This window comes from Mustela nivalis (assembly GCF_964662115.1).
Source record: "Mustela nivalis genome assembly, chromosome: 10".
NCBI lineage: Eukaryota > Metazoa > Chordata > Mammalia > Carnivora > Mustelidae > Mustela > Mustela nivalis.
The window spans coordinates 55465505-55478047 of record NC_139029.1 but is presented as its reverse complement, the minus strand read 5'-3'; the positions used below and the strand labels follow the sequence as shown (position 1 = coordinate 55478047).

Sequence of the window (12543 nt, the reverse complement as noted above, 5' to 3'; positions counted from 1 at the left end):
AAAATTTCTCTATATAAATACAAGTGATTTTTTAAAAAGATTTTATTTATTTGAGAGAAAGGCAGTGAGAGAGAGCACAAACAGGGAGGAGAGGGAGAAGCAGGGAGCCTCAGACATGGGGCTGGATTCCACCGCCCTGAGATCAGGACCTACGCCAGAGGCAGATGCTTAATCTACTGAGACACCTAGGCATCCAAAAACAGTGTCTTTTTTAAGCAGGTCACAATCATAACTATGCTACAAAGAATTTCTTAGCTATTAGAACTAAATTGTAAAAAAAAAAAAAAAAAATTATAACAAAGCTAAACTAAAGGGGAAGTATATACAGCTTGAAGTTACAGGGAAAGTAAGAAAATATAAATTTGTAAAAATAATTTGAAGATTGGTATATTCTCCTGAAGAACTGACCCCTTTATCATCATGGAATGCCTTTATTATGTTTTACTTTGAGCTTAATTTTCCTGATATAAATATAGTCACTCTAGCTTTCATTTACATAGCGTGACATATCTACTTTTTTAACTTTTTATATTTAATCTTTCTACATCTTTACATTTAAAGAAATTTCCTATGGGCTGCAAATGATGTCTTGCTTTTTTATCCTTTATCCTTGCCTTTAATTTGAAAAGTTCTGTGTTTTAACTGAAGAATTTACATTATTTATAATTAATGCAATTAGTGATATCCTAAGGGTTAAGTTCACCATTTTATATTTTGTTTGTTCCCTTGGTTTCTCATTCTTCTGTTTCTTTTTTCTTGTCTTCCTGTAGGTTATTTGGATGTATTTTTAGCTCAATTTTTATTTATTTATGATTTATAATTTATTTTTATTTATTTATAATTTAAAGGATGTCATTTTAGTGGTTGCTCTGATTATTAAAACATACTTATATAACTCCCCACAATCTACTGGGTTCAGTGTTATTACCAGTTAAAGTGAAGTAGAGAAATCTTATTTACACTTAGTTCCCTTAACTCTCCACGCTTTATATATGTACTTATCTTAATTATTTCTTCTACATACATTGTGCACCTTATCAAGTTTTGTGACAATTTCTGCTACAACTATAAAATATGAAATAAAAAATTCTTATTATGTTTAGTTCTATTTTTATCCATTCTGTTGTTCTTTCACCATTATTTGAATTTTTTGGCTCGTCTTTATTTCTCTCTGGCAGTTTATAAGGGTTTCTTCTTTAGTTTTCAGAAGTTTAATTATGACACACCTTGGTGGAGATATTTTAGGGTTTATCATATTTGGAGTTCATCTAGCCTCTTAAACGTCTAAATTTATGTCTTTAATCAATTTGGGGAAGTTTAGAACCAATATTTCTTCAAATACTTTTTATCAAATGCTCTCTTTTCTTTCTGAGACTCTAATGATAAAATACTAGATCTTGTGTTATTTTTACACAAATTCTTGAAATTCTGTTCATTTTTGTTAAGCCTATTATTCTTTTTGTTGTTTAGATTGAGTAAATTTGAATAATCTGCCTTCCTGCTCACTCTATTCTCTACTATTTTCACTCTACTATTAAGTCTATTCAGCAAGATTTTTATCCTGGTCATTAAATTCTTCAGTTGTATAATTTCTATTTTTAAATAACTTTTATTTTATTGTTGAGATTTTCTATTTTTTTGTTTCGAGAGGTTATGTAATTGTTTATTGAAACATTTTTGTAATGCCTACTTCAATTCCTTGTTAGATTATGTCAACATCTGATTCAATCTGATTCATCTTAGTATTGGTGTCAGAGAGTTGTCATTTCTCATTCAGATTGTGGTTTTTCCTGATTCCTAATAGAATGGTATAATACCATTTTTATCATCTTTCTTTTTTAAGATTTTATTTATTTCTTTGAGAGAGAGAGAGCAGGAGTAGGGGGAGGAGCATAGACACAGGGCTGAATCCCAGGACCTGGAGATCATGACCTGAGCTGAAGGCAGGTGACACTTAACCACTGTGCCACCTAGACACCCCAATACCCATTTTTGTCTGGCAAATACATAATAATACTATTGGTATAATACAATTTTCAATTGTATTTTGGACATTTTGTTTATTACATTAGGAAATTCTTCAATGTATAAGAATCTTCTACTTTTACCAGACCATAGACTCTGGCCTACTTTTGGGGGCTTCAGTTACAATCACAGTTTTCTAACTCCTTATAATGATAATACTAATCTGATCTACTTTATTCTTCCGGCATTGTTGGGCTATCCCTCAAACCCTACTGGTGACATCTACCACAGTGAAAGTGCCTTTCTGGCTCCCTGAGTGTACCGAGTTATGTTCTGGGAAGACAGAGAAACTGTTGTGTCTAGGTCTCCTTATGCCACTGGGTGCAAGGTAGGGAGACACAGGGTTTCACTGAGACCAGATAGGTCTACTAGCAGATAGGTGTGTGTGCCAGGGAAAGTAGGGTTGGATGGCTGGGCCCTCACTGATCTGCTACTGAAGACGGATTAAACTGCCTGTCAGCTAGGATTTTAGAATAAAGATTAGGGCTCTCTACAAGGTATCTATTGGGCCTCTCCTGTCCTATTTCTTCGGACTGGAAGAGCAGACTTTTCTTGATGGTGATGATGATGATCAATGTCTTTTGATAGTGCCAGTCTGCAGTTATCTCTGGTGCCCAGGGTATATGGATAAAAAGAAATACTCAAAAAATTCACAATGTTGTCTTTCCTTAATTACTGAAGTCCCAATTTTCATCCTTCTTTTAAGCTTTTAGGGACCTTTCATCATGGTCCACTGAAAAATTTCAAGGTATTCATTTGCATTAGAAGGAGAGAACAGGAAAAATGAATTCATAACAACATCTGCTTTAAAATAAAAAATTTGTTCTTCCATTTTTTTTTCGTCCCTCCCTTTCTTTCCTCCTTCCTCACATTCTTCATTTCTCTCTATTTGTGTTTCTTGGTTTCTAATTCTTTCTCTTCTCTTCCCCTCTCTTTCTTTCAAGACAGATTCCTTTGGTGTACTTTATTTTAAAAGTTAAGCAATTAATTTCTTCACTCTTCTGAAGTATTTGTTAAATATCTCCCACGTTCCAGCCACTACACTATGTGCTATTGATGTAATGGTAAATAAGACAGATATCTTCTTGTAAAAGAGCTGATAGTGTAATTTGAAAATGTTTGTCTCGATGTGTTTGGATGCAGATCTCATTTAAGTGATTGTATAATACACTGAAAGACATTTTGGTATGTGGTCACCTGTTTTTACTGCCTTGAAAAGTACATTCAATTAAGTCTTTGATGACTTTTTCCTTTGAATCACTTGGACTTCTTTCTTGGAACAATTTGTAATTCTTAGGTTGGTTCTCACCCTTTAATTTCTCCACATTTGTCATTATTTCCCTTCATCTTTTGTTGTTGTTGTTGTTTTGGCCTTATTTCCTTTGTATTCATGAGTTTTCTATATTTGTTTTTCAAATATCTTGAATTTTACAATGTTAAGTCTTCTTTGACTGACTCCAGTGAAGATTTTGTCCAGTTTTCATGTTTAAGTTTTTTGTAGTATCTTTCCTCATCCATGTTGATTTTTATTTCTTTCTTTTGCTTTTTGAGAAAGAATGATGTTTTTCCTTATTGCTACTTTGCAGTTATTTCAGAGTATTCATCTTCTTGTGATTATTAAAAATTTCATTCAACTTTTGGGGCGCCTGGGTGGCTCAGTGGGTTAAAGCCTCTGCCTTTGGCTCAGGTCATGATCCCAGGGTCCGGGGATCGAGCCCCACATCAGGCTCTCTGCTCCACAGAGAGCCTGCTTCCTCCTCTCTCTGCCTGCCTCTCTGCCTACTTGTAATTTCTCTCTCTCTGTCAAATAAATAAAATCTTTAAAAAAAAAAATTCATTCAACTTTAAAAATTTTTTTTCTGCATTCAATATTTTCCAAAAATATACTCTTCCCTTAAGGTAATTTTTGTCATTCCTGTCATCCCATCATTTCATATCATTTAAAGCTATTTATATTCTGCTCCCCTATTGCTGAATGTGTTCAGGAATTCAAAGAAAGTACATGTAGTTGGAATACATAGAGTAAGGGAATAGACTATGAGATGAAGCTGAAGGGATAGGTTGCAAGTTAGACTCTGCAAGGTCCTGTAAACTATAGTAAAGATTTTGTCTTTCTTGAATGAACAATGGAAAGCCATAGGATCATTTTTAAATGAAAAGTTTTCAGAACACTATGTAGGAAAACAACTTCTATTTGGTCGAATCTTAAAATTTTTGCAGAAATGATTTGTGAATAGATTCACAACATTTTCAGAAGGTAAAGTTAAGAAGCCTTGAGACTATGGTGGATATAAAAGGAAAAGGAGAAGATATGAAAAAAAATCACTCCAAGATTTGTGTCTTTCAAACTTGGATGATTAAGAGTATACAACATTAAGACAAAAAAAGGAAAAAAGAAACAGTGGAAGAAGTTCAGGTTTTGAGGGAAAGATAGTGGATTTGGAGGCTTTGTGGTACTTTTAAGACAACCAGGAGTATGTATCAAGTAGACATTTGGATATATGGGGAGAGGTCTGGGTTAGAGTTATCAATTTGTGAGACATCTGATAAACTGATTAACTGATTAAGGATTAACTGATGCTGTGGATGGGTGCAATGAGATTGTTCATGGAATGACTATACTTGGAAGAAGATGACTTCAAACAGTATTTGGAAATTGTAATATGTAATGGCTAGATAGAGCAAGTTGAACATGCAAAAGAATAACCAGAGAGATGGAGGAAAATGAGATTATTATATTATGATAGCCAAAAAATTATATTTTCTAAAAGGCATAAATAATCAATAGTATTGATTCTTGCTAAGAACTTAAATGAAAAGAGCATTACAAAAATTGCCTGGTGGATTTAGTAAATGTTACATAGAATTCTAACATGGACCCATGATCATCATACCTCCAAGTGCTCAAGCCCTGTAAAATTCCCTTCTCTTGAATGGGGGTAGGATCTGAGACTTGCTTTTAGCTAACAGAAAATGGAAAAGGTGATGGTGCAAGTAAAGTCCCAAATCAGTTGACTGTGAATTACACAAAAGTAGATTTTCTTGGTTTAATTACTGAAAGTCCTTAAAAGATGGGCAGGGACTTTCCTGAGGACAGGGTCTCCTTGTTGGCTCAAAGAACTGAGCAGCCTTATAGAGAACCTATATACAGCAATAACACCTCTAACACCTGAAGGTGGCCTTCAGCTATAAGATAGCAAAAAGCAGGAATTTGGGTCATATAACCACAAGAAAGCAGAGTCCAGAGTGCTCATCATTACACTATGGAACTGCCAACCATGAGGAAACAAATCCTTCAAAACAGCCTGGGTAAACTCAGAAATAGATGCTTCCTCAACTCATGATAAGACTTTACCTGGTAAGACCCTGAAGGAGAGAACTAGGCTAAGCCCAGCCGGGACTGCCAACCCTCAGAAACTGCAAGATAATAAATGAGTGTTGTCTTAGTCACTAAGTTTGTATAATTTGTTACAGGGAAATAGAATACAAATAACAACACAAAGTGATTATTGGTGGTCTGAATGAAAGCTGTTTCAGTTGAGTGGCTGGGTAGGATCCAGATGGCATGGCTTTGGAGGAATGAGTGGGAGATAAGTAGGTAACTCTTTACAGAGGCTTACACAGGAATAAAACTAGAATGTAGTGCTGTAGCTGAATGGGGCTGTGGCTTGGAGAACGAAATTTATGTATTTGTTTTTTTAATGGGATGTAACTTGAGCATGTTTCAAAGTCAGTCTTTTATAGGAAGCAATTTATTTTTACTGAAAGTCTGCTTGACTATGCTAGATGTAGAAGAGCGAGATATAATTCACAGGAAATAATTGGTTAAGAGCTATGTCTGGTGACCTAATGTTGATCTTCACATTGAAAATACTGCAGAAAAGTATAAAAGATTATAAAAGAGAGCAGTATGAATTATGCTACTTAGTAAAAATCTTCTGTATGCAGTATCTCCAAATGAAAGCGGGCTCTCCTTGCATCCGAAGGAGTCAAGTTTTATTATTCCAACTCTCAGAAAAGGGAAGACACTATCATTTGGCTTTCTATGATGGTTTTCTAAGATGGCAGCTTTCCATGGGAATTAACCCAGCAAGTCAGGTCAAGATCCCATATGGAATTTGTAGAATAATAGAGAAAGAACTATGTCGTTATGTGAGAAAATTACTACCTAACATGAATTACTATCTAACACTATTGCAAGAATTTCAGATTTATGTCATTTGTGTACAACCTTTGCTTGCTATGCATTATTGTGTTTAAAAATAGTGGTGGTAGTTCCTATTAATTTCCGTTTCTGATTTATTATCTTCACACAAATACTTACTTTAGAATAAGAAGAACAATAATAACAAGTGAAAAGAAGGAAGAAGAAAGAAAAGAAAGCTTGCTATGTCTCAGGTTCTATGCCAAATACTTGCTACAAGCATACCTCATTTTTTTTCCCATTTTATTTTTTTTTCAGTGTTCCAGAATTCATTGTTTCTACACCACACCCACTGCTCCATGCAATAGGTTCTCTCCATTATACCCACCACCAGGCTCACCCACCCCCTACCACCCTCCCCTCCAAAACCCTCAGTTTGTATTTTTTGCACTTTGCTTTATTAGGCTTCACAGATAAGTAAAGGTTTGTGTTGAGCAAGTCTCTCTGCATCATCTATAAAACAGTATTTGCTCATTTCACATCTCTCAGTCACATTTTGGTTATTCTCACAATATTTCAAACTTTTCCATTACTATTATATCTGTTATGCTTATCTGAGATCAGTGTTGTTTGATGTTATTATTATAATTGTTTTGGGGAGCCACAAACTCTGTCCATATAGGATAGTAAGTTCACTCTATAAGTGTATGTGCTATGACTGCTTCACCAACCACCATCTTTCTCTTTCTCCCCAGGTTTCCCTATTCCCTGAGATACAACAATATCAAAATTAGGTCTAATAACCCTATCATAGCCTCTAAGTGTTCAAGCAAAAGGAAAAATCTTATGTCTCTCACTTTAAAAATCTTATGTCTCTCATCTTTATGTCTCTCACTTTAATCTTATGTCTCTCACTTTAATTAAGCTCAATGAAGAAAGTATGCCAAAAGCCAAGATAGGCTGAAAGTTAGGTCTCTGGTGCCAAATAGTTAGCTAGGTCGTAAATGCAAAGTTAAAGTTCTTGAAGGAAATTCAAAGTGATATTCCAGTGAACACATGAAAATGGTAATAAAGTGGAATAACTTACTGCTAATATGGATAAAGTCTTCATGGTTTGAATAGACCAAACCAGCCCCAACATTCCCTTAAGCCAAAGCCTAATCCAAAGCAAGGCCCTAACTCTCTTCAATTCTATGAAAACTGAGAGAGGTGAGGAAGCTGCAGAAGAAGTCTGAAGCCAGCAGAGGTTGGAACATGAAGCTTAAGGAAAACAGCTGTTTTCCTAACATAAAAAGTGCAAGAGGAAACAACAAGTGCTGCTGTAGAATTGTAGCAAGTTACCCAGAAGATCTAGCTTCGATAATTAATGAAGTGGCTACACTAAACAAGAGATTTTTAATGTGGACGAAACAGCCTTTTTTTTTTTTTAAGATTTTTTTTCATTTACTTGAGAGAATGAGAGAGAGCAGAGGGAGGAGCAGAGGGAGAGGGACAAGTAAACCCCCAGCTAAGTGCAGAGTTCAACGAGCAGCTGAGATCATAATCTGAGCCGAAATCAAGAGTCAAAGCTTAACCAAATAAGCCATGCAGGCAGCCCTGAAAAAGCCTTCTATTGGAAGAAGATGCCAGGTAGGACTTTCCTTGCTAGAGAGAAGTAATCAATTCCTGGCTTCAAAGCTTCAAAGGATAAGTTGATTCTCCTATTAGGGACTAATTCAGCTGGTGACTTTTAAGTTGAAATCAATGCTTAATGACCATTCCCAAAGTCCAGGGTCCTTAAAAATTATGCCACATCTACTCTGCCTATGCTCTATAAATGGAACAAAACTTGGATGACAGCACATCTATTTATAGCACAGTTTACTGGATATTTTAAGCCCACTGTTGAGAACTACTGCTTAGAAAAAAAAATTCTTTCAAAGTACCACTGCTCACTGACAATACACCTGGTCACTGAAGAGCTCTGATGAAGATGTACTATAAGATTCATGTTGTCTTGATTCCTGCTAACACAACATTCACACTGCACTACATGGATGGAGGAATCATTTAGACTTTTAAGTTTTATTACTTAAAAAATACATTTTGTAAGATTATAGCTGCCGTAGTGATTTCTCCGATTTTATCTGGGCAAAGTCAATTGAAAACCTCTGAAGAGAATTCAACATTCTAGATGCCATTAAGAAAATTTGTGATTCAAGGGAAGAAGTCAAAATTGTCAACTTTAACAAGAGTTTGAAAGAAGTTCAGTCTAGCACTCATGGATGACTTTGAGGGATTCAAGATTTCAGTGGAGGAATTAACTGAAGATGTGATAGAAATAGCAGGACCATTAGAATTAGAAATGGTGCTTGAAGATGTGACTGAATTGCTACAATCTCATGATCTCATCTTAGAAGATAAGAAATTGCTTCTTGGGATGCCAGGGTGGCTCAGTATGTGAAGTGTCTGCCTTTGGTCAGGTTGTGATCCCAGCATCCTGGGATCAAGTCCTGCATCAGGCTCCTTGTTCAGTGGGGAGCCTGCTTCTCCTTCTACCTATTGCTCCCTCTGCTTGTGCTCTCTCCCTCTCTCTCTCTCTCTCTCTCTCACAAATAAATAAATAAAATCTATTTTTTTTGGTAAGTGTTTCTTATTGATGAACTAAGAGAGTGGATTTTTGAGAAGGAATCTACTCCTGGTGAAGATGCTGTGGATATTGTTGAATTGACAACAAAGGATTTAGAATATTACATAAAGTTAGTTGATAAAGCAGCAGTAGGGTTTGAGAGGACTAACTGCAATTTTGAAAGAAGTTCTACTGTGAGTGAAGTGCTATCAAACAGCACTGCAGACTGCAGAGAAGTGGTCCATGAAAAGAAAAGTCAATCAATGTGGCAAAATTTTTTGTCGTCTTATAAGAAATTGCCATGGCCACCTCACCCTTCAGCAGCCAGCACCCTGACCAGTCAGCAGTCATCAACACTGAGACAAGATCTTCCACCAGTAAAAAGATTACAACTCACTGAAAGCTCAGATGACAGTTTGCAATTTTTAACGATAAAGTATTTTTTATTAGGGTATATACATCACTTTGTTAAACATAATGTTATTGCACACTTGACAGACTACAATATAGTATAAACATAACTTTCAATATGCACTAGAAAACAAAAAAAAAATCATTTGACTCATTTTATGGCAATAATTGTTTTACGGTATTTCCATTGTCTGGAACCGAACCTGCCTATCTCCATATAAATATCTTCCTTTAATTCTCAAAGCAACCCCACAAGGTAGATTCTATCATTATCCTCATTTTTCAGATAAGTAAATGGAGTCTTAGATTAAAAAAATAATACCCAGTTTCCTGCAGCTGGTCGCATTAAGTGTCACATTGGAGAATAAACCCTTCTGTGTGACTTTAAAGTTAATGTCTTAATTAGCTAATGTGATATGCTGCTTCCGTTCTGAAAAAGAGCCTTCTTACTTGGGGAATTAACACTGGTCTGTAACAAGGCAAGAGGAACTGCTCATTATACTAACAAGGGATAATGAAGACCTCTCTGAAAGAAAATAGCATTTTATAAGTTTCTTATTTCTCATTATGTCTTTCCATGTTCAATAACTCAGTCAACCCAACTGAGTTCCTGTAATGACACTTGAAAAATTGACCTGACTTCCACAGCCCAGTTGATGAGGACTTGTTTTGTTATAATACCAGCATCAGTTATGTTATGTACCTTAATTAAACAGCAATAAGACTTAACTCTAAAATATGCCTACCTTTATTAGTCTTTTGGATCCATGATAATTTACTATAGTCTGCAGCCAGTTATTTGACTTAGTCTAGAGATTTTCAAATTTGAGCTTGCATCAGAGTGTTCTGCAGGTTTTACATAGATTACTGCACCCAACTCAGAGGTCTTGATTCAGTAGATATGGGTTAAAGCTATTAAAATTTGCATTTCTAACAAGTTCCTAAATGCAGCTACTGTGGCTGATCTGAAGAGCACACTTTGAGAAGCAATGGCCCAGAGCTGGGTTTAAACCCCTTCCTGTAAAGAGCCAGGTAAATACTTTTGGCCTTGTGGGCCATATAGTCTCTGCCATAACTACTCAACTTTTTCTCTGTAATATGAAAGCAAACATACACAATACCTAAATAAATAAGAGATAGCTATGTTTCAATAAAATTTTATTTACAGAAGCAGGTGTCAGACTGGATTTGGTCAATGGACCCAGTGCTCAACCTTCAGTCTAGACTAACTCAGAGTTTTAAGAAATCACTTTATCTATATTAAATAGCAGTTCTGAGAGAATCAATGATAGATTTATTCACAAAAATCCCTTACAAAATTTTGAAATAAAATCTGAAAAGACATATACCAGAGACTAAGCTAATTGTGTTAAAACAGCATAAAAGAAACCCCACAGCTTCCCTATGAAGCCTTTTTGGGCAAGAGTCTGCATCTTATAGTTTTAGTTTTATGATGCCCAGAACTCAATCTTCATTTTCAAATTTTAGTTTTAATTGGGTATTTTATTTATAGTGTTAAAAGTTGTATTTCTATTGGTTAATAGAAAACCAGCATTAAGAAAAAGGAAAGAAAACTAACACTATACTGAATGACATAGATTATAACCCAATCAGGTTGTTTATTAACTCTATAATCAAACAAAATATAATGAAAACACTCTACTTGCCATGAGTGTGCCCAGCTTTAATGTACTTCATCTGTACTCAGAATGGTGTACTTCAAACTAACTTAAAATGTCAATATAATCTTAAAGGTCTATTAAACTATATATGCCAATAAAATCATGGCATTAACTCTATCCTTATAAAATGTAAGTTTCTGTATAAAAACAAGGTTCACATACATTTTTGCCATAACAGAATGTGCTTTAGTTCCCTGAAAATAATTATTCACAAATAGCATGAGGAAAGTTAGTATTACTGGTCATCTCATAAACTTAAAATGCAAATATTTTGTCAAATGTCTCCAACAATGCTACAGACTAGAAATATTAAAATTAAAGTCCTGAGAGACAATTACATATTTGAATATTTACTAACTTGCAGATGGAGTAAAATGATTTTATGGTAAGATATATAACTTCCATCTTTCAAAATCTTTTCCTAAATTTGATTAATCAAATGTTTCCTTTTGACCGATGGCTTTATGTTTACCATTAGATATTTATTCTTTAGTCTAATGCAGTGGTTTTCAAAGAGTCCTCAGGTTAAAAAAAATGTTGAAAGAGTGTTGTGGTCAAATGAAAGTGGAATCTATTGAATTTAAACACATTTCAAAAGTTTTCTTTTACTTCAGGACTCCTCAGAAACATTAATATTCATGGTAGGAAGATATGGTAGATTATTTAGCAGTTTCCAATTTTATTTGAACATGGAACTCAATTATCAGTAGAAGATCTTGAAGTACAAGAGAAACACTTAAGAAAACAATGTTCCTAGTGTCTTAATCTAGATATCATTTATCATTATGTTTTGAAAAAATAAATTTAATTTAACAAATATTTATTAAGTACTTCTATCATTTGATTAATCACTTAAAAGTTAATCCTATATTTTAAATGTTACTCACCAAAATCTACCAGAACTTATTTTAATCCTATTAAACATACTTACACTCTTCTTCAGGCCTCTTCCGAAGTGCTGCACGAACTTCTTTACAAGGACTTCTCTGATATTGTGGGGGATTCCTTCCCCTTATTAGGTTCTCCATCCTATAAGAGCAAACCAAAACTAAGTCTTAATACTGAAACTTTGATAAAATTTGACTTTTTAAATTGTCTAAATCAAGAATCAATGGTTCAGGAATCTATTGAGGTTCAGTACACAACACTATTTATTTAGTACCTAGCAGAGAACAAGACAGTAGGGAGTCCAGGGAATCTGGTAAACTGGAGAGTGACATTTCCAAGGAGTTCTAAATTTAAAAAAAATTAAAAACACCATATAGACAAAATCCAAATGCCCATTCTCCAAGTAGATTGCTATGAATGGAATGTTTGTGTCTGTCCCCTATCCCCAAATTCGTATGTTGAAGCCCTAATCCCTACGGTGATAGAACTCAGTTACTAGCAACATTAACGAAGCTGACAACATAGCAATGATGACAACTAGAAAGTAACAGTAAATGGATCAAATTCAACTTGAGTTGACATATTTTATAGGACATTTTTTGTGATTTTTTCTTTTTGGTTTCAGTGAACCTTACAGTTTTGTGTCACCTATACATAATCTACTCATTTTGATAGCCCTAAATAACTACTGAGGATAGACAAAAGGAAACTTCTTATGTATTATTTTTCCTTTTGTATTTCTGACTACTGATGATATGAGATTGATTCCATATAACCCTGTTTGT

At 34.6% G+C, this 12543-nt stretch overlaps 1 protein-coding gene across 4 annotated transcripts in view; it reads right to left on the bottom strand.

Annotated features, from left to right (window-relative positions):
- LRRC7 (leucine rich repeat containing 7) overlaps positions 1-12543 on the bottom strand; it is a 708443-nt gene that overhangs the window by 414912 nt on the left and 280988 nt on the right. For all 4 annotated transcript variants that reach the window (XM_082688811.1, XM_082688814.1, XM_082688812.1 and 1 more), the window contains one exon: positions 11802-11899. In XM_082688811.1, the coding sequence (XP_082544937.1) occupies positions 11802-11898 (97 nt within the window). In that variant the 5' untranslated portion in view covers position 11899. The remainder of the gene's footprint in view (positions 1-11801; positions 11900-12543) is intronic.